General features: G+C 36.3%; 5 protein-coding genes across 6 annotated transcripts; 3 read left to right on the forward strand and 2 right to left on the reverse strand.

The window, feature by feature from the left end:
• Window positions 1-1,916: 1,916 nt before the first annotated feature.
• LOC129900156 (suppressor protein SRP40-like) lies at window positions 1,917-3,053 on the reverse strand. Its single transcript, XM_055975098.1, has one exon. The coding sequence runs from the start codon at window positions 3,051-3,053 to the stop codon at window positions 1,917-1,919; it is 1,137 nt and encodes a 378-aa protein (XP_055831073.1).
• A 614-nt stretch (window positions 3,054-3,667) lies between these two features.
• Window positions 3,668-8,985, reverse strand: LOC129899514 (zinc finger CCCH domain-containing protein 56-like). Its single transcript, XM_055974512.1, has 2 exons — window positions 7,329-8,985; window positions 3,668-4,204 (listed from the first exon to the last, which is right to left on the reverse strand). Exons 1-2 carry the CDS (start codon window positions 8,116-8,118, stop codon window positions 3,921-3,923), a joined length of 1,074 nt encoding a protein of 357 aa, XP_055830487.1. The 5' UTR covers window positions 8,119-8,985; the 3' UTR covers window positions 3,668-3,920.
• Window positions 8,986-11,869: 2,884 nt separating this feature from the next.
• Window positions 11,870-15,621, forward strand: LOC129901368 (WEB family protein At3g02930, chloroplastic-like). The gene is made up of 3 exons (XM_055976519.1): window positions 11,870-12,268; window positions 12,736-12,940; window positions 13,152-15,621. Exons 1-3 carry the CDS (start codon window positions 12,252-12,254, stop codon window positions 15,357-15,359), a joined length of 2,430 nt encoding a protein of 809 aa, XP_055832494.1. The 5' UTR covers window positions 11,870-12,251; the 3' UTR covers window positions 15,360-15,621.
• Window positions 15,622-15,955: 334 nt separating this feature from the next.
• On the forward strand, window positions 15,956-17,492 carry LOC129898907 (inositol-tetrakisphosphate 1-kinase 1-like). Its single transcript, XM_055973620.1, has one exon. The coding sequence runs from the start codon at window positions 16,136-16,138 to the stop codon at window positions 17,087-17,089; it is 954 nt and encodes a 317-aa protein (XP_055829595.1). The 5' UTR covers window positions 15,956-16,135; the 3' UTR covers window positions 17,090-17,492.
• LOC129898906 (heat stress transcription factor A-1b-like) lies at window positions 17,193-23,891 on the forward strand. 2 transcript variants are annotated; one of them, XM_055973619.1, is made up of 4 exons: window positions 17,193-17,297; window positions 19,394-19,644; window positions 21,337-22,642; window positions 23,419-23,891. In XM_055973619.1, exons 2-3 carry the CDS (start codon window positions 19,429-19,431, stop codon window positions 22,564-22,566), a joined length of 1,446 nt encoding a protein of 481 aa, XP_055829594.1. In that variant the 5' UTR covers window positions 17,193-17,297; window positions 19,394-19,428; the 3' UTR covers window positions 22,567-22,642; window positions 23,419-23,891. The 2 variants fall into 2 exon arrangements, with proteins under 2 accessions (XP_055829594.1, XP_055829593.1); XM_055973618.1 differs by lacking the exon at window positions 17,193-17,297 and having other exon boundaries at window positions 19,227-19,644.
• The last annotated feature ends 401 nt before the right edge of the window (window positions 23,892-24,292 follow it).

Consider the following 24,292-nt stretch of genomic DNA (forward strand, 5'->3'; position numbering starts at 1 on the left):
TGTATTCATCTGTTAGTTATTGTGGAGTAATTTTCTTGTTAAGGGCACATTTTCCAGTATCCGGTTTCTGAATTTGCGAAGCTGTCACATGGATGCCTGCATGTTCCACCACCAGTACATCATGTAAGCTCTGTTGTCCTGATTGCATTTCTTTAATAATTTTTTTCTTCAACGCATCCCTTTTCTTCTTACTAAGGGCTAATGTAGACTTATTGTTAAACGCCTGAGGACTCTCATTTTGCCTTTTCGGATCCGGAGGTTCCTTATCCATTGTGTAGCAGTCCTCTTCTTGTTGTGAGTTTTCATTGTACCTCTCCTTTCTGGTTACAGTTGTAGTAGTTACCTCTGTGGTAGCAGGAGCTCTAATGTCTTTCCTAGGGTCAACCAAAGTACTTTCCCTCCCTCCGGTAACCCCTTCCTGCAAGTTAGTGGGTTCCTCCTGTATTCCCCCATCCTCACCTCCATAAACTACAACAGCTACATCATTCACAACATTAAAATTATTGGGGGAGCCATGGGGCTGTGGGAGATATAAGTCAATACCTAGCTCCTTCATTTTTGTAATATTGCAGTCATCCTCAAGTGTATCATTTGTGTCAGCATTTAAACCAATAATCGGGACTTGGGGGTGTGGGAGAGATAAGTTAATACCTGAATCCTTCCTTTTTGTCGTATTGCAGTCATCATCCAGTGTGTCATTTGTGTTAGCATCTAAATCATTAATGGGGACTTGGGGGTGTGGGAGAGATAAGTCAATACCTGAATCCTTCCTTTTTTTTGTTACAGTCGTCATCCATTGTGTCATTTGCATCAGCATCTAAGCCATTAATGGGGACTTGGGGGGATGGGAGAGATAAGTCAATACCTGTTTGCTTTGCTAGATTCTGCTTTGATTGAACATTCTTTTGTTGTTCCTTCTGTCTTGGTTTTTTCTGAATTTGCCATTCTTGTTGTTCCTCCTTGTTTTTGTTCCTATTTTGGTGCTGTCTCTGTCTCCCAGCTTGATTTTCTTTTGTACCTGCATTAGTTAAAGATATATTATTCTCAGGCATTTGTACAGTGGTTAAGGGACATACCTGGTTGTCATCTTCTTTCCTGGTTTTATTATTCCTTGCTTCTTCAGCTTCTTTCCTTTCTTCATCTCTCCTCTTGACATTACATCTTGTCATAGTATGTCCTTGATGCTTACAGTAAGAACAGTATTCAGGTAAACCTTCATATTGTAGAGCTTGCCATCTGCCTTTATTGTGATCCTCTTCATCAATTCCTAACCATACATGTTGAGGCCTTTCCTTAGTGATATCCATTTGTATCCTTACTTTTGCAACACTGCCTCTAGTTTTTTTAAGAGATGCTGCATCCAGGTACAGGGTTTTACCAATCGGTTCTAAAAGGGTGGTTATAAACTCTTTATTGTAACAATGCCATGGTAGTTCTGGTAGTATGACCCAAACTGGTACGATAGGAGTTTCCTCCTCTGGCCTGAAGGTTGGAGTCCACAATTGTAATCGCATAAGTTGCCCATCAATATACATTTTCTGTTTATTCCAGACTGAAATATGATCTTCCTCATTATCAAGATCAATGTAAATGTGTCTTGCATTGAAATGAGCAATTTTGACACCTCCGGTGAGTTGAGTCTGCTGAATAAAGCTTCTTCTGATAAGCTCTATCTTGGGCATTGTATTGGTGAATTTTCCTATTAAAGTATACTTACATCTAGACGCAAGTTTCACAAAAAAGTCTTCCTTTTTATAAATTATAGCTGGTAGGCCCTGTCTTGTGGTGTAGACAGGAGGTGAAATATTAATAGACGCTTCAGTTCTATTTTGGTTAACTCTTAGTCTAGTCGCATAAGTTTGTATAACTGTGAATGGACTTGGTTCTGGGACAGAATCTATTTTGGAGCTCTGCAACTAAGGTAGCTGTTTTGGTTTTGTGGGAGGTTTGTCATTTGAATTCTGGATATTTGGTTTATACTGAGGGTTGTGTTTAACAAAGTTGGATGTTAGCTTGGTAAGATCATGAGGGAGTTGAGTCTTGTTAGATGCTGAATTGTTATGATTAATCTTGGTACTGTTATTACATGCATCATGTTTTCCTATGTTGTCCTGAGTATCAGTTTCTATAGCGATAGGATTCAACTCATTTTCACCCTTATTTTCCTTATTATTCTTAACCTCTTGATGTACAGAATGGGTTACCTCTTTCGACTTATGTTCAATCGGAATAGATACACTCTTACTTGGATTGATTTGGATATTGCTCCTTGTCGTTTCTTCAATGTCGATATTCGACTGTTTCGAGATCCTTTCCTGTGAGGCATTTCCAACACCAGTTGATACGCTCGCCGAGTCCTCCACATTTTGTGTAACTGTGTCGAATCTCTTCAAATTCAAGAAGTTCTCATCTGAGTTAGAGAACTCTTTATTAGAGGAACCACTCTCAGTATCCGAGTCACCTTGGGTATCCCCAGATTTTCCGATTGGGAGTGTGAAATCGTTTGAGATTTGTTGTGTATCTAATTGTTTAGAATCAGACTCCGCGTCTTTACCCTGAGTTTCACCATTGCTTCTATTTTGTGACCAGGAGATGATTTTTTGTGCCCAAGCTAGTTGTTCCTTCGAAATCTCTACAGGGGTCGCAGTGTTGTAGCAGAAGCTAGGTGTTGATTCCAGTTGGGTCTTGTTCCTGGGTGAGAGACGCTCCTCTTGGACTGATTCCGGTGGTCTGCGGAGGGCCATTCCGGCAGCTCTATATGCTGTCGCCGTTTGAGTATAGAGAGAAGGGAGAGTATTGTACAGAGAGAGAGTGCTAAGCTCGTTGAAGCGCTCCTTTTGGCGTTGAAATACGGATTCTTGTAAAGAAATGCATTTTTGTGCACAGTTCAAATCTTCATTCGAAATTGCTATATCGTTCTCTTCCTGCAGATTCGAAGAAATATGATTTGAATTAGGGGATAATACTTGATGGGTTTGGATCAATTGAGGATTATGCAACTTTTGGGACTGATCCGGTGGTTTGAAGAGTTCCACCGGCGTTGACGACGACATTCCGGTAGGGCTACAGTGTAACGGCTACAGAGGAAAGAAGAGAGAGGAAAGAAGAATTCAATTAAGATTTTCCCGGCATTATGGAGTAGTTCTGTTGATGTTTCAATGTGCCCATATGATCATCTGATTGCACACGTATAGTCTATTTGGCCAAACTTTTAAAATGAACTTATTTTGAAGAGTGCTTTTCGCATATGTACTTTTGATGAGAAACAATTTGAGTTTACAATAAATTTCAAACACTTTTAAGCATTTAGCATTTAGCATTTGACGAAGCTAATTCTACGTACATTTTTCTCAAAGTGATATTGGAGAACTATTTTTTTAGCTTCTAAAAGCCAGCTTCTGATATTCCCCAAAACACTTTTATTTTCTCATACAAACTTGGCCAAACACCTTACTTTTTAAAAATACACACTTTTCTCCCAAAAGCTTGGTCAAATAGACTATAAATTCCTTAGAAACATTGAGTTGTTCTTGCAGATAAAACCTCATACACTCACATCCAATGTCTGTGCTAGTGAGAGGAAACTGACTCTTCGCATTTTCCAGGGTTATATGGACTATGGTACATTGAAAATCACCACGCAAGACAAAAAGGAAATCAGAGAGGCTCGAATAAAGAGATTTTAGCCAATTATCATTCTTAAAAACAAGTTGTGAATAATACAGAAAAGTGATTAAACATTGGCTGCAGAGCAGTTATCTAGTTTGTAGCTCTAACACAAGAATGTTAGGCATAAGCCGAATTTGGTTCAGAGGGGCGAAAAAACACTAGGTAAAATTCCTTTGGATGCTAGGCTGAAAGCAACCCTTGGCTATTCAGTGTCTAGGTAAACAGATCAGTAGTTAATTAGGACAACTCTTTCATTCGATGTCATCAATCCAGTCACCATATATTTTACTAATCTTATCCGGGCCTTTCCATTTTTGAAAGAATCTTTGGCCAGGCCTATCAGCTATGCCAGTCGGCCTTTGTACCTGAACACCCTGCCCCAGATGATAAACATCCATGTGGAGTGGTGGAATGGTTGACGGCACTGTACTTTCTGTTGCTCTTAATGGACCCCCTCCCTGCTTTAATTCTGTAGGAACAGAAACATAATCTTTGCCCTCTGTTTCTGCAGGTCCTCCACCAAACTTGTTCAGTTCTGCCACAAAACAACACGAGTTAGTAGTTTGCAGAGGATCAAATGGAAACATCCAACAAAATTTTGTTGTCTGGTCCAATGAAACAAGACAGCTATAGCTAGCACAGAAGACCTCTAAACAATTAACTGAAAGATGGCCAAACAATTGCACATTTAAGAGTCTTAGCATATAGGTCTTACAATCATGCAGATTATCTTTACCCTAAACCATAATATCTCTCTACTGCAAAACCAGACAGCTTCAAGATGACCAACTTTTAGTCAGCATCCAACTGCTTCCCTGATACTCAAGGTTCTTTTAGTAGAGAAATTCAATGCCATGGTTATGTCCATATGTAGTGAAATTAATGAAGTTGATACCTAAGAGGCTCTTCCTATTGCACATGAAAATATTGACATAAAACATACACCACCAAGTTCCAGTACATTTCTGTCTTCTTCTTCTTCCTTTCAAAAATAATTAAATATTTAACTGTTACCTGGAAAACTGTAATCTTTATTACTTAACATGCCCTCCAGCATACACTAATCTCTAGGATGTTCCACAATCTCTGCTGAAATTATTAGATTCTTCCACATCCAAGGTTTCATAACTCTATGCAAACTTTCAATCAACCTCTTCTAATGACTTTAGTTCTTTAAAATCTTCATTTCATAGTCATTGCGTTGACTCATCGACCAAATAACAAGATTCAGAAATTCAATTCCATGGCCTTTCCTTTTTTTTTTTCTTTTTTTTTGTTGGATATAACAAACCCCACCTCACCATCCAGGATCCAAACAACGACTTTTCCCACTTTGCTTCTGCAACTTGAATCCAACATCGTGGTTGGAGGTGGAGAGCCCTTTCCACTAGATTATAAAGTCCTTTCAATTTTTTTGATGACCGGTAAACCTATCTGGAGCCAACCACAGCTTCCGAAACTCAGGAATGATGGGGCCATCCCTCTACCTTCTTCACTTAAATATTGGACTTGGTTCGCTTGATGCAGGGCTCGAACTTGTGAACTAAGACACAAATCTCTCAACCTTTACCAATTGAGCTAAACTCTAGGAGGCACTCCTTTCTCTCAATTTCATCCAACTTATAAAAAAGGAAAAGAAATTCAATTTAAATACCTATATACAATAGCATCAACACAGAATATTGAATATTACATGCAATTTGGAGTTGCTATTCATTTTACCTTGTTTTTGGATAGGCACATGTTAACCCAATAATTCTTTTTTTTTCTGCAATAAAGTGTACCTTCTGTTTTTTTGTGTATCTTGGTTTGACTGGGCACAAAGTCTAAAAAATAAGGGAGACTTTTGAATCTTGTGGTCTAAAACTAAAGATGTGTATAATGTAATAAAATGCTCTTTGAATCTAGTGATCTTAAACAAGAAATGTGAGATGTTAGAATTAAAGAGTTACCAGATATAGAAAGTGTCATTCTTTTTAAAATAGATTATAAAGGGAAGTAAGAGTGTAAGACACATAAATTGCAACGATGGAGTAATATTTTATTGATATTGTGGAGAAGAAGTATACTGTATACCAAAAGGTAAAGAGACTTAAAAAAGATATGGATTATCTTTATACATAGGGGTACACCAAAAGTTAATCAATTTAAAGGGCACACCCTAATAGTTGTAAAGTCGTATTTTATCGTTTGGCACAAGTATTTAAAGCCTTACCTATGTAAAGTCATACATATTCACCTAATATTCTAACCATACATATAAAAAATGTAATGAGTTTGGTATCTGATGTCATTCAACAGATAATCTCATATATAAAGGTATCAATAAAGAGGAGGATAATGACGAGAGTGAGTACAGCTATTAAGCAGACTAGTTGAGAACAAGAAAAATTAGGTTAATTGATATGGCAAACAGAGGTAAGATAGATAACTTAGAGCAACACTAAAATCATAACGTCAATGACATTTCCCAGTGAACCAAGAATAGCACTCCCATCAATTATACCGATTAAAAAAAAAAAATCTTCCATCTATCCAACAAATGGATTGTAGAAAAGCACATTCTCTAATTTCCATGCCCACCAAAATTCTTAACAACCTCGTAGGTAGAGATTCCCATAGTTATAGCATAGAATTTACAAGAGAGGTAAATGTAACTTGTTGCGACCGGAGTTTAAAAGGGGTTTTGCTGGCATGGCTTCAACAGAAGAGGAGATAGAAGTGGTGGGGAAGTATAGGTGAGCATAACAAAGAAGAAAAAGAGATTCTTAAAGTTGTAGAAATGGACAGAAAGGTAGATCAGATTAGACCAAATTACTACTGTGTTATCATTCAATGAGAAAAAAGAACCCATTGTTATGTCTCCCAACCATATATCAATTTTGGAGAATTTCCCAGGTAATACTTTCATAAGTATTGAAGTCATCCTATATTGAAAGAAACTCCAGTCTATTTAATGGTATTTTCAGCTTGTCTAATTTCAAGTTTACACTTTTAACATGACAAGGCAAGTCTCTGTCCACCATAAAACTTAAAAGACAAAGGAACCTTAATACACTCATCAACATGCATTTTCACATAGCATTCCAGCCAGGGGCGGAGCTACAGGGGTGCGAGGGGTAGCAACTAAACCCCCTTCATCGGAAAATTGCACTATATATATACTGCAAATTTTTTTATTCATGTACAAATATTATTTTTGCATCCCCTTAACAAATGGAGATTGTGGATCAGTGGATAAGGTGCCTAGGTGCCTGTGATTGAGCCCGCGGTCGCGGGTTCGACTCTTGGCAATGACACATTTTTTTACTTTTTTCATTCAGTCCCTTATTTTTTAATTTTCTTGAACCCCCTTATCAAATATTCTGGTTCCGCCCCTGATTCCAGCAAGCCAAAAATCAATATAAATCATCATTATTAAGCAATCTCATTATAAACATTGATAGATGATGAGGTAAGCTGCTATCCACCATAAAAGATAAAGGGAACCTTAATACACTTATCCACTTGCATTTTCACCTAAACAAAATTTAATCAAGCAGATCAACAATTGCAGCAAAGCAAAATCAATCATTAATCATCAATCTTCAGCAATCTCAATGTATAAATTGATATCATATCTCCCTACACCACAAATAAGCAAAAGGTTATATCCATACCTGCCACACCATGAGCAAAATGACACTTGCTGCCGAATGGGCAATAACCAGTAGTCTCCCACTTATTACAAATTCTTGTCTTCCAGTTTGAAGGCTTTTGGATTGCTCCAGTAGCATTATTTCCAAATCCACCAACAGTAGGAGTCACGCTTATTGCAACACTCTCTCTAGACCGTGATTGTTCATCGTGAAGAAAAGTGCAACTATCTCCATAAGGACATCCCTCTTCAGTGTAGAACTTCTTGCAGTGCCTCCCTTTAGCAGACCTTTGAGACTCCCCACGTAACTCCGGAGAGCTCAATATTGGTATCTGGTGTTCTTCTCTCAGTTCCACCATTACTCCCCGCTCATTTTCATGTGCAGCTACTATCTCTTGCCAATTTGGGGGTGGTTTGCGAAGCTCCTCTATTCCATGAGCAAAGTTACAATTAGTAACATAGGGGCAGACACCGGCACGGAACTTACAACACAATTTAGTTTTAAAGAACATCTTTCCGATTGCTTTAGAGCTACTGGTGACTATAATGCGAGCATCTGAATCCTGCACATTCCTTGACTTCTTGTTGGGAGGCTCACTCCCGGACCTGTTTTGTGAATGCCTCCCATCCTGACTGGAATTGGAAGGGGTTTCACAAAAGGGACCAGTGTTCCAGGCTTTATAATCATCCTCAGTAGCCCAAACTGCCTGGTCAGAAAAATTAGGACCCCAACTGTCAAAACCACCACCACTGGCTATGGAATCTGGGATCACATTCCCTCCAGCAAAACCAGCTTCACCCGTAAAATCCATTAAAACAGCAGATCTGACTACCCAAGATGTTCAATTCCCAAAACTGATAAAATTGAGATACATGACATAAAACAACAAGAAAGCTCAAACCATGAGCAAAAAGATTTACACACTGACAGCCATACCTCAAAAGAATGAGAAAGCAGGAACCTCAAACCAACAAAAACATCCCAACACACTTATTTTCCAGAAAGGAAAAGAAACAAAAAAAAAGTAACTAACTTAAGAAACTTTCCTCTTGAAAATAAGGAGTGTTGGAAGCTAAAAATCCTACCTTTTTCACTTGATTATTACAGAAAACCAAAATTGCTCCTTTAGTGGGTACAATGCCCTAATTCAAACTGCAAAAAGAGAATTAAGTATAGTACAACAAGTAATGAAACGAGATTGACCAACTCGTGCTAAAATACAATGCACTTCAAAAACCCTAGGTCATATTAATTACTAGTAACAGAAAAGAAAGAAAACCCAGCAACCCCAGATGGAAAAACAGAAGCTACAGAAAAGGAAAGACTACACAAATTAGGGAATTCAAGATTAGTAAGTGTAGAAACAGTTAATTAAAGTTAACTCCGATAAAGGAAACAGAATCTCAAGACTAAAAATTGGATTTAACAGAGATAAGATTATGGGGTTTCGATGTTTGATAGACGAAAATGAGAGAAAAGGGGAGGAGGAGCGGCGGTGGTGGGTCGTCAACTCATCGACCCTTATCTCCTCCAAAATAGCAATGCCACTGAAAATCGGACAATTTCCGGTCAGATGATAGATTGTCTTAAATTGGGATTTCCTTAGGGGCTCCGATTTAAGTGAACTCACACCAAACAAATCTCAATCCTAATTGAAATTTTTGAAGTTTCTTTTTCAAAAATAACCAAAAATTACGAAAAAAAGTATTATAAATATAATTTTTTTCTCTAATTTAAAACTATCAGAATTAAAGCAATCGAAAAACCTACATAATAGTGAAATAAATTATCAAATAAAAAAATACTATTAATTGACTCACGTAAGATAAGAAGAAAATCTTAAATTTACATAATGTGGAGTTAAAAAAATAAGAAGAGATATAAAGAGTAAACGTCTTGGGAAGGAAGGTCTTTGGAGGTGAGTCATTTTTTTGATCGAAGCAGGTGAGTTAAAGGATAATATTGAAAGAGAAATCAAGTGTACCTATAGAGCAATACAGAGAAACATCTGTAAAATGGATAACCTTAAAATAAAATAATAGAAATACCCTCGAATTGAATGTGAATTCCAAAAAACACACACATTAACAAGAAAGTGCTTGTTATTCTCTCTTACCGGATAATACTAGTGTTTGACACGTGTGTTGCATGTATGTCCTATATACAATATGATGATAAAACTAAAATGTAATAAGAAACATAAAACCTAAAGTGGAAAAATATTGAAATTAATTGCAAGTAAATAGGGACTTGTTTAGGCCATCCGATCCATTTTAAAAAGTTTTGAGGTTTTTCCTTTCCCACCCGATTTACAGATTGTTTTTAGGGCTTTGACTAATTGAATTCATGCCAAATACCCTTAATCGGTTAATCCTAATTAAAATTTTGATTCTTTTTCAAAAATAATTAAAAAATACATAAAAAAATATTATAGATAATTATTTTTTATAATTTATAACTATCAAAAACTAAACTACCGAAAGACATAACTAATTGTGAAATAAATTGCCAGGAAACAACATTGACGATACCCTCACTTAAGATAAGAAGAAACTCTAAAATTCACAGAAATGCAAAATTAAGAACAAGAGGAAAGGAGAGAGTAGACATTTTGAAGATGGGGTATTTAAAGACGAATTGTTTATTTGCTTGAAGGAGGTGCGCTAGAGGATAAAATTGACGAATAAATCAAGTGTACACGTCGAATATTACAGAGAAATTATTGCAAAATAAAAAATCTTAAAATAAAATTATATGAATATTTTCGAATTGAATGTGAATTTCAGAAAGTACACATGTTAATAAGGATGTGTTTATTATTCCCTCTAATTAAATTCTATTAGTTTTGACATGTGTATTACGCGTAGGTCCCATGCAAGTAGTATACAATATGCTTATATTAAAACTAAATTGTAATGAGTAACATAAAATCAAAGTGGAAAAATACAAGTTAAAACTAATTGAAAGTAAATAGAGATTTATTTACCTCATCCGTTTTAGAAAGTTTTGAGGAGTTATTTTATTATTTTTTTCACCCCTTTTATGAAACTTTTTAGGGCTCCGACTTATTGAAGTCATGCCAAATAAACCTCAGTCATAATTGGTTTTTTTTTCAAAAATAATTAAAAATTACATAAAGAGAATTATAGATAATTATTTTTTTATAATTTAAAAACTATCAAAATCAAAGCAGTTGAAAGAACCAAATAATCATAAAATAAATTTTGACGAAACAACATTAATAGTATTCTTTCTCTGAGATAAGAAGAAATTCTAAAATCCACAGAAATGTAAAATTAAGAACAAGAGGAGAGACATGGAGTGGACGTTCTAGAGAGGGAAGTGATTGGAGGTGAGTTGTTTATTTGGTCGAAGGAGGTAAGTTAGAGGATAAGATTGACGGAGAAATCAAGTGTACACGTTGAACAATATAGAGAAGCAATTGTAAAGTAGATAATCTTAAAATAAAAGAACAGGAATATCCTTTAATTGAATGTGAGTCTCAGAAAACACACACATTAAACAAAAGGTGCTTGTTATTCACTTTTATTAGATTGTAATATTGTTTAGCACGCGTGTTATGCAAATAGTATATACATTATAATTATATTAAAATTAAAATGTAATCTGTAACATAAAATCTATGGTGTGAATTGAAATCTAAAAATGAATATCTACTTTTTCCATCGTTAAAATTTGAGACATTTTCAAGTAGTCATATAAATAGTTGACTAAATCAAGGTTAAGAGACAAGGTTGACCAAATCAAAAAGTCATATAAATAACATCAAAATTGGACAAGATCATTCGAAACCAAAAAAAAGTACAGTAGATTTTTTAAGGTACTGGATTAGACTTTCAAAGTAAAAGAAATGAGTCACTAAAATGTAATTTCACTGAAAATATATACTCCATATTAAGAACTATTTATAGAATTAGCACAATACTCCTAAACTAACATTAAACGAAGAAAACTTACCTATTTTGATTTTTGTAAATTGGTTGTTCGTTGCAAATGGTGAATCGAGAAGGTGTCATTGCACCTCATCTTTCCTTAATAGATTTGTTGGACTTACACGCCAAAATTTTATAGCTAGTAAATGACATGGTACATTAAAATTCAGATAGTGTTATCCTATCCACGTTGAAATTTTGGTCCACTTTTACTTATTAACTTGGTTATTATCAATTTCAATATTTTTATTCAAATACGTAATTATTTATTTATAAATTTACCTTCACTACCAAAGTATATTTTTGAGCATTCAATATTCATCAACTGCTTTTAAATCAGCTTTGTTGTAGGGACAAGAACAAGGTCCCATCGTATCAAACGTACTTGCATCAGTTTAAACTTAAAGAATCTCAAAGAGTAGTTAAGAAAAAAATATTGAAGAGAGGTGTATGATTATTGGTTACTTAATAAAGTTGGTTAATTCTGTAAGACTATCCTTTTCCTTTCTGTAAAAGAAAAGTAAGCATTATAGAAATAGACCATTTGAAAACAACAGCAAACCTGCCTGACCCATTCTCCATCTTTATCACTTGCAAAAATCAAAAAGAAGTAGATAGATTTCTGAAAAAAAAGATAACTTATTACTACTACTACCCTTGCTGCAAAAGCAAAAATACCTCTTTTCTGAAAGCAGGAAGGGTAGACTTGTAAATTCTAACTCCCAATTCAAAAGCTGCAACTGATATAGAAAAAATAGTATAACTGCTCTAGTATGGCTGATCACCAACCCAAATGATCTTTTTTCTCTGTAATTTTCCCTTTATTCCATCAGTGTTAATACTAACATTCTTGATATAATTTGATCAATCTTTTTATTTGTCTCAGTCTTACATTTTCTCTTTGTTACTGAGACAAATGTCTGCAAATTTAGTAGCAAGTCTTCCCTTCTGTTGATAAAGTAGCATTCTTGTTTCTCTTCAACAGCCAACAATGTCCACTAAATCCAAGTAAGTGCTTATGGATCTGAATTGTGGGTTGTCTTTACAATTGTAACATGTCTGTAACCGTTTTTTTTTTGGCCCTCTTTCTTGGAAAGTAATCTTTTTTTTTTTTTAAATGTCTATGATTTTAAGCATCTTGTATTGTAATGTTGCCTTGTTATGGTATCTGGCTTGATCTAAGGATCTAAAATTTCACTCAATTTGGCAAAAAATTTCTGGTGCACCTACTTCTTTCTTGCTAGTGCTGCCAAAAAGTCAAAAGAAAACAATAAATAAGGAGAAAAAGATAGCTTGGATACTACATTCTGATAAAAAGTTTCTAACTTTGGCATGGATTATTCTAATTTCCTTTTGCAAATTACTAATTGGATGTTGTGGGGGTGCGGGATGGGGTTGATCTTGTGATTTTACTTTTTTTGAATTGCTTGGAGTATCAGGTTTACCTAATTGGGGTGTATTTGAATTTGCACCAGATCAACTCCAAATGGAACTCCTAGCAATTCGACACCAGCAACTCGGCGGATCGGTAGAGTGAGCAGGGGAATGGCTAAATGTGATGCTGATTCACCCTCGTCCTTGCAGAATTTGCATCGTTCAGTTGATAAGACTGTTAGATCTGCTATTACCTCTAAGCCTTCAGTGGAACGGCGGACCTCTAAACTCAGTACTCTACCTGATGTGAGTTTCTCAAAATCCATTTGATGTTATGTGTGTAAAGAGATGTAATTTGAGTTGCATTGTCTTGGTCATGCTGTGGCATTACGTTGAGCAAAATAAAGAAAGGTCTTCATGAAATTTTGAATTTCTATTTGTCTCAATGAAACTTTTTTGTCTTCTTTAACTTATGCATTCTGATTTACATTACTTGCTTGATTTTAATCCTTATCAGAAAAAGCCAACACGGATCCTGAAGCCATCAGAGCTGCAAGCTGAATTAAATGTTGTTCGAGAAGACCTTAAGAAGGCCAAGGAGATGTTGGCTTTGGTTGAAAAGGAAAATGTGCAAGCTCTTGAAGAAGTGAAGGAATCTCAGAAATTGTCTGAGGAAGCAAATGAGAAGCTGAGAGAAGCTTTGGTTGCTAGAAAGCAAGCGGAAGAGAACTCTGAAATTGAAACGTTTCGTGTTGTTGAGATGGAACAGGTGAGGTTTGAAGCTGCTCAGAAGAAAGAAGAGGAATGGCAGAATGAAGTCGAAGCTGTGAGGAACCAACATGCTGTGGATGTGGCTTCTCTCCTCTCTGCTACACGGGAACTTCAACGTGTAAAGCGCGAATTGGCCATGGCTTGTGAGGCCAAAAATAAGGCACTTAGCAATGCTGAGGATGCCGCAACAATTGCTGAAACTCATGCAGAGAAGGTGGAAATCCTCTCAGCTGAGTTAGTGAGATTGAAATCTTTACTTGATTCCAGGATCTCTTGGAATGAAACGGAGGTTAATGAGAAGAATAAGCTGGTGGATGATCTGAAACTTGAGATAGAGACACTGAAACAAGAACTCGAGAAAACAAAAAGTTATGAAGCTCAATTGGTGGAAAAAGAAGCTATCGTGAAGCAACTTAATGTCGATTTGGAGGCTGCTAAGATGGCTGAAGCTTGCGCGCATAATGTATTGGAGGAATGGAAGAAGAAGGTTGAAGAACTCGATGCTCAGGCTGAGGAAGCACTCCATTTAGAGAGATCTACATCAGCAACCCTTGAGTCGGTCATGAAACAACTGGAAGCAAGCAATGATCTGGTGCATGATGCAGAATCTGAGATTGCATATCTCAAGGAGAAGGTGCGCATACTGGAGATGTCAATGGCGAGGCAGAAAGGCGATCTTGAGGAATCAGAACATCATGCTCAAATGTCCAGGGAAGAGGCGTCTGAGTTGAGAAAGAAGGTAGATTCTCTTATGTGTGATCTTAAAACAGTGAAAGAGGAGAAGATTCGAGCTATGGAGAATGAAAAACTAGCAGCAGCCAGTGTTCAAACACTATTAGAAGAAAAGAACAGACTTGTAAATGATTTGGAAAGCTCCACGGAGGAGGAAGAAAAAAGTAAGAAGGCAATGGAAAGTTTGGCATCAGCTTTGCATGAGGTTTCTTCAGAAGCAAGAGAAGCCAGAGAGAGGTTGTTGTCTAACCAAGCTGATCAACATGAACATTATGAAACACAACTTGAAGATTTGAAGTTGGAATTGAAAGCAACAGAGGAAAAATACGAAAGCATGCTTGATGAAGCAAAAGAGAAACTTGATGTTCTTACCAATTCTATCGAACAATCCAAAGACGGACTAGAGAAATGGAAGGCTGAGTGGGAGGAAAAGGAGCTTCATCTGATGAGTTGCATGAATAAGACTGAAGAAGAAAATTCATTAATGGAAAAAGAAATAAACAGATTGGTAAATATGCTAAAAGATGCTGAGGAAGAAGCTTGTGCCAAAAAAGACGAAGAAGCTTATTTGAAGAATTCCCTAAGGAAATCTGAATCTGAGGTGACTTTTTTGAAAGAGGTCCTTGGTGAAGCAAAAGATGAGAGCATGAGGGTGAAGGAACGTTTAGCGGACAAAGAAAATGAAATGCAGAATATTGTTCGCGAAAATGAGGAGCTTCGAAGTAGAGAAGCTGCATCTTTGAAGAAAGTTGAGGAGTTGTCCATGCTGCTTGAAGAATCATTAGCCAAAAATGAACCTGAAGCAAGTGGAGAGCTTTCTGATAGTGAAAAAGACTACAACATGCTCCCAAAAGTAGTGAAATTCTCTGATCAAATAGAGAAGCCTAAGATGGAACTTCCACCTTATCAATCTGAGCAACATGTTGATGAAAAGCCTGAACAAGTCAAAATCACTTCACATGATGAAGCTGATCTTAAGGCCTCTAAAGTTGTCGATAATTCAAATGGAAAACTAAATGAATTCGAGAGCAAAGCAAAGGAAGATGTTGATTTGGCAAAAGGTGAGCATAAAATGTGGGAAAGAGAGGCAGACGAAAACTCAGAGCCCTATGAGAATGGTGGTACATCTCCTACTAAGCAGCAAAATCAGAAGAAGAAAAAACCATTATTTCATAAATTTGGAAGTCTACTGAAGAAGAAAAACACCAGCAGCCAGAAGTAATTGACCAGTTATCAACTGTTTTCTTATTTGTTTATATTTTCTAATAGGGGCTTAATTACATAAGAAAAAAAGTTGTATTATCTTTAGTTTTCTGTTCTTATTATTTGGGGGAATTTGTTTCTCAACTACAATTTGTCATGTTAGGATTATCCTTTATATTTGCCACCATTTCTTTTTAGCTTTGTCGTCTATGTATTTGGTTTCTGAATTGCACTTGGTTTCAACATACATTTGTCTCAGTTAAACTAGTGAGGTTATATTATGAGCAAGTGTCCACTAATTTTCACTTTGAAATACAAATCTTTACTAAGACACGCTTGGAAACTTATTTGTTCTATTTTGATTGACCTTAAATTTAAGAACGTAATTTTTTTTTTAGTCTTATAATCTTAAATAAAATATATGTCAAATATATCAAATTACCTTTAATTTTTATGATCTTAAATTAAAAATAATTTTTTAAGAAATTAAAAAAAAAAAGAAAAACATATTTGATGTGCACTAAAATGTAAGTATGAACTTTACACTTGTACAGTTTCTTTTTAAAAGGTTGGTGTCCAATCAAATTTGGAGGGTGTAATCTAGGAATTAGTGTCAAATGAATCAAATTAAATGCCAAGTGGGGCGCGACTTTCAAGTCCTAGAATATCCCACCCCACAGAAACACTAGCAAGTAAAACGCATCACTCTCCTTATCGCACTGCCTCCCAAAATCAAAATCCTCCTCTTCAACATTTTCTTGCTTTTCATATCTCAATTCAATTCGATAAACACCTATGTCTGAAAGGCGATTTCGCTTTGGTTACGTACTTGCATCGAAGAAAGTTTCAAGCTTTATTCAAGATTCACTCATCAATCACGCTCAAGAAAATGGTATTGATCTAATTTCCATCGATCTTGACAAACCATTAATCGAACAAGGTCCTTATGATTGTCTTTTCCACAAGCTATACGGTCCAGAATGGAGGAAACAGTTAGAAGAATTCGCCTTTCTGAACCCAACCACCATTATAGTAGATCCAATCGATGCCATTGAAAAGCTTCACAATCGGCTCACAATGCTCGAAGTCGTCAAAGGATTGAAAATTGACGGAGATAACGAAACTATAGGAATCCCTATTCAGATTTTCGTTGAAGAAAATTCGGAATCCCTATTGGACGCTATCACTAGTCAAGGGTTACATTTCCCAGTCATTGCTAAGCCGTTGATTGCGAACGGCACTGCCGATTCTCATCAAATGTCTTTGGTTTTGAAGCCAGAAGGGTTAGAAGGGTTGAAACCCCCAATTGTTTTACAGGAATTTGTGAACCATGGGGGAGTTATTTTCAAGGTTTATGTAGCTGGGGAGCATGTGAAATATGTGAAAAGGAGGTCGTTGCCTGATATTCCGGAAGATAAATTGGGGACATTAGAGAATTTGATATCTTTTGCGCAGATATCTAATTTAACTGCTCAAGATCAGAATGATGATAGTTTTGCTGAACTGATTGAGAAGGCGGTGATGCCTCCTTCGAAATTTGTGACAGATGTGGCTAATCAGTTGAGGGATGCTTTGAAGTTGCATCTTTTTAACTTTGATATGATAAGGGATGAAAAAGTTGGAAATCGATATCTTGTCATTGATATCAATTATTTCCCTGGCTATGCTAAAATGCCAAACTATGAGACTATGATGACTGCATTTTTCCTAGATATTGCCCGCGAGAAGCTTAACAATGAGTCTCATTAGGCTTCTCATGATCATTATAGGCCAGTGTAGTGGTTCTACATTTAGCTTTTTACTGTTTTATTTCAATGACAGGTAACAAATTTTCCAGAAGATGGGAACAGCTCACTGCTTTGCTGCAGATGATGCTGAAGTGTTTGAAATAATCCTGCTTGTTGAGGTAGATGCGAATCAAAAGAGGCTACCTGCTCTAATCACTTAAAATTGTTAGGTGAAGTCTACTGACTTCTGGTGCAATTGATGCTTCTCTTTCATTCTCGTTTTTTCTTAAGTTTAGTAATTGAGACGTGGAATAATTTGGAACCGGATGATAATACTTCAAAGTTTCAACATGTTCTGTTGAATGGAGTTTTTAGTTTTGAGGAATTGGTGTTTTCAATACATGCTTAATATTGAGATTGCTTGAGCCTTTTTCCTTTCTTGCTAAATCGTTCAATATTTTGGTTGCCTTTCTGGGTAATTGGTTCAAGAAGTCATAGAGTTAGTATTTTGCTGTCATCCAAGATGCATTTGTTTTGTTTATTCATGTTTTTTTAATGAAATTCCATATGCAAAATGTTATTAATGATTTTCACAGTTGAAGCTGATGTTATTAGGCTTAGTAGAGGTGGTGAAGTGGAGGGCTAGAAAATTTGGTGTGTCATGGGTTGGTGGCATTGTTTCTTGAATGGATTGCGATTTATGGTTCACTTAGATCACACTAACAGTTAACATCAAGATTTAAGTTCTTCAAGTGTGAGAATCTGAATGTTAGACCATACCAATTGTTTAAGGTGTTACAAACTTTATAATTTACCCACAGGGCCTAAATTTTCAGATCTACAATGTACAAAGATAAACATCTTAATCCTAGCTGTTGTCATTAAGTGAGCACCTTCTAAGGTTGAATGCCTAGTCATCCCTGCTCGCACCAATTACTCATATAACTACTCAATACAGGGTCAGAAAAATTAGACGTGGTTCAATGCATAATTAGATATAGTTGATTAACATCGCTTAATTATAACTTCTGTCTGGAAATTAGTGATGTAAGGATGCTTCTGGGTCTTTGTGGGTAAATGGTCGGGGACTTGCAATTTTTGGGACAATGTACTTGTTATAACTATGACATTGGTGCCTCAAGTGCTGCACTTGTTACCCAAAGTGCCAGGGTAACTTTAGCGTCTCTGCTAGGATTACTTGTGTGGTTCTGTTGGCAGAGATGTTTAAGGAAGTTGAATGTTTTGCAGCACTGACCTGAAAGTGTTGTTATGTTACCCCCGTGGTATATAGCGGTGATGCTGCAATTCATTAAACACCAAGAATTCCTATTGCATACTCTATGAGGTTGCTGCTTAATCCTATTGGTTTAGATTTGGTGATAAGATTCTTTTGACCTGAAGTTGGTGTGTGATCTCTGACCTTCCTTCTAACCAGGCTAGTCCCAAACTTGCTGGGGTGGGGTGGGGGGTTAACACAATTGTGTGAAGAACGTTGCCATGTTTAGTATGTTATACTAGAACTGAGTTTTCCATAGGCACTTTTATGGTACTTCAAATGGAGTTGTACTTATGCTCCTTCAGTCCTTCTCCCTCACCAAGTCTAAAGATGTGATTAACTTGGGTACCTCTTTGTCAACTATACTCAAATCAGTTGGCTTCTTGTTGCTGCACATTATTAGAAAAAATCGAGCGCATTTAAGCCTTGAAATTGTTTCGTAAGCCTTTAATTTTTTATCACGTTAATTTTATTTTAACAAACTAATTAAACTTTATTTACATGTCTTTTCACTTTTAGAACAACTAATTCTCCCTCAATTAGAATTCTCAATTTTGCGCTTTAAATATATATAAAAAATCTTTAGCAAAAAAGATTTTTTCTATTAAGATATCAATCTATCATATATTGATCGTATCAGTTTAACAGTTGAAAATCACTTAAAAATAAGGAGACAAATCAAATGACATGCACATGAATTAACATATTACATCTTACTCTAAAGCAAACAATGACATCTCCTAAAACAATCAAGAATTGAAAACAATAAAAAATGAAAATATGAAAATTAATCCTAAATAAGGATTTTATATAAAAAATATTATAAATATAATTTATTAATTTATTATTGTATTATTAATTAATCAATTATAAAAAATCTCGCGCATTTATTCTTTGAGTAATTCAGTCTGCTACTTCCTCTTTATCACCTTTTTCCCAATTAAAAATCTTCCGTCTCACAATCTCCTCGAATCGCGAGACCTACATAGTATATTTTCTAGTGTCTCGTGTAATTTCTGCTTCTTTCTATCTGTGTCTGTGTATTATCAGGTGAATAAACAGAGCACCGTCAGAAGGAGAAAAAAATGGAAGGAGCTGTTGAGATAGGAAATCCGCCACCGCCTTTTCTGAGCAAGACGTATGACATGGTGGATGATCTATCAACGGACTCTGTTGTGTCGTGGAGTAAGAGTAATAACAGTTTCGTCGTCTGGAATGTGCCCGAGTTTTCTAGGGATATTTTGCCAAAGTATTTTAAGCACAATAACTTCTCCAGCTTCGTCAGGCAGTTGAATACTTATGTTAGTAAATAAATAAAATTCATCTTTGTTTCATCGCTCGTAATCCTCCTATATTTCGATTTATGTTTTTGCTTGTGATGTTCGTGTTTGCAGCAATTTACTTAAAACCCTAAATGAACCATTTTTTTGAAGTGTTGAATTGGTTTCTGAATGTAGCTAATGTGGATTAGTGTATGTTGAAATGAAATTGGTCAGAGTGGAGTGGAAATATACCAATAATTTGAATATAGCCAACTCTAATTAGTCTGGGATTGAGACACAGCTGATTGCTTCTGCAAAATTTATTTACGTTTTTTCTGTATATTTGTTGTTTTAGGTGTTTTTACTTGGATCGGTTGTGTTCTAGCTCTCACTATAAGATAGCTTATTCGACTTCTATTTGTTGATAACTCATCCTGAGATTTGAGGTTATATGTAGCACATTGAGTTGGAAAGATGGAGCAAAACTTTGAGCAAATAGGCAGAACTTTCTATCTAATTAGAATAGAATTTCTGATTTAATATATTATTTCCAGAATATCATTCAAAGATTTTAGTTAAATTGGAAACTTTTCCTTCCTGCAATTCAGTTACATAATTAGCAAATTCCGTGCTGCGTAAACTGATTATTAGTTGGCCATGGCGAATAACTAAAGTAGAAAAACTTGGGGTGACTTGAGGCAATCGCTATGTACGCATAGGTTCTGTAAAAGGACTTCTATTTATTTAGAGAAGGAGCACCAAGGAGGTGCAAGGACAAAGTGCCCAGTAAGCTCAAAGGTATCATGCAAGATACTGCTAATAGTGCTGTATAATGATCCATAAAAACTAAAACTATGTCATCAAGAGTTAATGTACTGCAGAAGCTCATTAATCCATCTGCACTCTTGTTTAAATCAAACAGAAGCTGTCGTAGGTACTGAAGTTTCAGTTGGGGGCTTGACGCTTTGTTTTGGAAGTATTTTCCCTTCTCTTTAAATCTTGTGGTAGGGTCTCATCAGGGATATTAGAAACTGATGAATGGTACTTTAATTTGAGAAGCAGTTGCAGAGTTTGTACACCAGACTTAATCTTTTGGAAGTTTCCGTTTAGGGCCAATCTTGAATTCAATATTTGGAAGATAAATGCTAATTTCCGAGTTTGATGTGTTTTGCAAAACTGGGTTAGGGGCTTGTAATGTTTTCTCATGGGATGACAGTATTCCAACAGAAAAAAGTCTGGTTTACCCCCACCACAAAAAAAAGAAAAAAGAAGTAACAGCAATATTTTTGTTTATAATATGTTTGTTGCATGTGTTGAAATATTGAATAAATCGTTACCAAGCGAAGACATTTTTGTTGGAAAAAGTTGATAAAAACAAAATCACGATACAAGTATTACAATCTCACATGACTCGATTCCCAACAACTTCTAATTTTAGCATTCCAATCATTTGCTATTCCTGTCTGCCGAATAACCATTTCAAGACATCAAATGAAGTGTATCTGTGTGATACTGCAACAACTCTGTCATTGATCGACGATGAGAATCTCTTCTAATTATGACGAGGGAGTTAGTTTCTTGTGTAATGCAGCTAATACTTAAAACAGTCTCTGTTGTCTGTGTATTTTAAAACAGTGTCCGTTGTCTGTGTATTTCGGTTACAAATACTCTTTGTATATGTTGGGCAACCTTAACTCTTTTTACAGTTTGCTTTCCCCTTTCATCAACCAGGGTTACAAGAAGGTTGATCCAGACTGCTGGGAATTTGCAAATGAGGGATTTCTTAGAGGCCACAAGCACCTCTTGAAGACTATAAGTAGGCGAAAACCCTCTCAAATGCAGGTTCATCAGGAAACTGCCTCCCAAGTGCAAAGTTTATCTGTTGGATCTTGTGTTGAAGTTGGGAAGATTGGAATTGAAGAAGAGGTGGAAAGGCTTAAAATAGATAAAAGTTCTCATATGGAGGAGCTAATCAAGTTGAGGCAGCAGCAGAAGGCAACAGATCACCGCTTGGAGAATGTTGGGCAGCGTCTTCAGTTAATGGAGCAAAGGGAACAACAAGCGATGTCATTCCTTGCTAAGGCCTTGCAGAGCCCTGGCTTTATAGCTGAACTGGTTCATCAACAGAATGAAGGTAAAAGGCTAATTACTGGGATGACTAAGAAGAGGAGATTCCCCAACCAGGAAGAAGAAAATTATGCAGGCAAGCAGGTCAGTACTTTGCGTGACAGGCAGATAGTCCGTTACCAGCCTTTAATGAATGAGGCAGCACAAGCATTGCTGCAGAAGCTCCTGAAATTTAATACATCTGGTAGGCTGGAAACCAAACTTAAGAATACACATGGTTTCTTGATTAATCGTGCCCGGTCTTTTGAAAATACATTAGAGACTGGTGGTTTATCCCCTCATATTTCTGGGGTTACGCTTTCGCAATTGGCAACTTCTTCACAATCTCATGTGATGTTAGATTCAGGATTTCCATTCAACTCTAGTTTTTCTGTCATTCCTGAGATCCAGTATTCCCCTAGTCTGGTTCCTGGGGAGGACAAGGTCCCTCAGTTTTCTGAATTAAATGCGATCAACTCTCAGACAGACCATGTGACCCCTGAATTTTCGGGACATGGGATCAATACTCCGGAAACTCTTGAAATAACTGACCTTAAGCGGTCAGAGACCGGGGGTATGCCATACATTGACGCAATGCAAGGTATTGTGGATGGTGTAGCATCCATTGTCCCTGATGGATTTTCTACAGATGATGTCTTTCCGGACGAGATGCCTAAGCTTCCAGGCATTAATGACATTTTCTGGGACCAGATTCTTTTAGCAAGCCCTCTCACTGGCTATAAGGATGAGATTGGTTCTCTAGCATTAGAAGATGGTTTAGCAAAAGAAGAGGATATTCCAGGAGTTCAAGAGAGTGATTGTGATAAACTGGAGCATATGAGTCATCTTACTTAACAGATGGGGCTTCTCGCATCAGGCTCTCATAGTGAATGAAATTGTGGATTTTAGTTGAATCAGGAAAGCATCAGAGGTAGAAATTTTGTTTGTTATTCACTATGATGAGCTTATTACTTTCCTTTCCCTTTGACAAACCGTTGCAAATTTCTTACCATTTCTTTTAATTCTTTTAATTTTGATTTTTACACAACCCCTTTTTTTTTTAAACTGAAGTTTTTATAATTCTAGCTTATGCGAAAAACTTATGCGTGCATAACTCAAGAGAAAATGATAAAATTCTCTCTTGCTAAGAAAAATCTTTTTCAAGCCAATTAAATACACCATTTGATTTCTTCGACCCTTGCGAATGAATCAACATTTTATCTCATTTGTTCCATCAACAACAGCCTTAGTACGTGACACTGTATGCTGCTAACAAAGAAGAATTTCACTTGAAGGTTTAGACCAACCCTCAAACATAAAGGACTAGTTTTTTCATTTTCTCCATTAAGAAAGAGGAAGTTCACTTTCAATGTATCTGTATGCTGCTAACAGCCTGCTGGTTGCTTGAAATCTCTTGTTGAGTTAATTCTTACTTTGTTGTGGGAACAGAGATGTTTCATTGGTTTTATATCTTGACATTATGCATTAGTGCATTATATGGGTGGGTGGATGACATCTCGAGGTGGAGTCAGGTTTCAATATTTCTCCAATTCCTTTCAGGACCTTCTATTCTTAGGTCTGGTGTGCATGTTTTAATCTTCACACCATTATAGTTTTGCTTTGAGCACAACTACTAAAACCTTTGGTATGCTTAGAGAGAGCATTGGGGCTTTAAGTTTCTTATCATGTTTCTGTGGTTTTTGTCAGGTGAATGCGCTGTACTGGTGGACAGCAATGCCTTTCTGGGGAGCTGGTCTTCACCACAAATGAAGTTTTGAGTAGAAAAATATGTTATATCTGCCTAATACATTTTGATTCAAACACTGAGAGTATTTGGATATTCTAGTTACCATGGGGGCTGGAAAGGTTGCTAAAAGATTGCCACTGGTGGTATATATAGAAGTTCTTTTTCACATAATGGAATGACAATGAGGATTTGATGCAGATGTAGGTATAACTTTCAAGAATGTGATATTGTTAATCTGCAAAGGTTACTTCAAGCAGATTTCTCCCATTTTATAGTCGATTCTCTTTCCAGATGTGATGAGCTTATCAGTCATGAACGTATATTCCTTTTCCCACTTTCTTATTATCAGATTAATATTTGGTCATTCTGGACATCTAAAGTATTTGTAGTCGTTTTTAGTTTGCACCCATCAATTTGGTTATATTTCTCTTTATTGCTTGCTATTTGGGTTATGGTTTGGTGTAAACACCGCGTGGGTAAAATTTTACCAGATTACCAATGTTTGATGGAGATTAATGCCCACTGTGGTAGCAGATTAGTCCTCACATGCACTCAATCTTGATAGATATCAATTTACTCGATTGTATGCGGTCAGAAGGGATCAATCACAATAGCCAATAGGTATTTGGTTTTGCCTGCCTTTGGTTAGACGTTGGTAATATCGTTTCTTGCCAGTTGAATCAATTGAGTTTTGCCTTTGTTGGATCAGATGGAGGCGTGGAGCTAAAGCAATAAATATTTATACCCTTTTGGTTATGTAAATTAGATATAGAACCACTAGTCTTGCAAGGACGGAAGAATGTCAGTGAGCTAAGGGAGGACTTGGAGGACTGG

The sequence above is a fragment of the Solanum dulcamara genome, chromosome 8 (genome assembly GCF_947179165.1).
Source record: "Solanum dulcamara chromosome 8, daSolDulc1.2, whole genome shotgun sequence".
Lineage (NCBI taxonomy): Eukaryota > Viridiplantae > Streptophyta > Magnoliopsida > Solanales > Solanaceae > Solanum > Solanum dulcamara.

What these genes read in the sequence shown, in the direction of transcription:
- LOC129900156 (XM_055975098.1), bottom strand. Translation starts at nt 3,053, where the DNA reads ATGTCGTCGTCAACGCCGGTGGAACTCTTCAAACCACCGGATCAGTCC.
- LOC129899514 (XM_055974512.1), bottom strand. Translation starts at nt 8,118, where the DNA reads ATGGATTTTACGGGTGAAGCTGGTTTTGCTGGAGGGAATGTGATCCCA. An exon ending in TTTTGCTCATGGTGTGGCAG is followed by an intron (nt 4,205 to 7,328) that starts GTATGGATATAA and finishes GTTTTGTGGCAG; the next exon opens with AACTGAACAAGTTTGGTGGA.
- LOC129901368 (XM_055976519.1), top strand. An exon ending in AACTCAGTACTCTACCTGAT is followed by an intron (nt 12,941 to 13,151) that starts GTGAGTTTCTCA and finishes AATCCTTATCAG; the next exon opens with AAAAAGCCAACACGGATCCT.
- LOC129898907 (XM_055973620.1), top strand. Translation starts at nt 16,136, where the DNA reads ATGTCTGAAAGGCGATTTCGCTTTGGTTACGTACTTGCATCGAAGAAA.
- LOC129898906 (XM_055973619.1), top strand. Translation starts at nt 19,429, where the DNA reads ATGGAAGGAGCTGTTGAGATAGGAAATCCGCCACCGCCTTTTCTGAGC. An exon ending in TCAGGCAGTTGAATACTTAT is followed by an intron (nt 19,645 to 21,336) that starts GTTAGTAAATAA and finishes TTCATCAACCAG; the next exon opens with GGTTACAAGAAGGTTGATCC.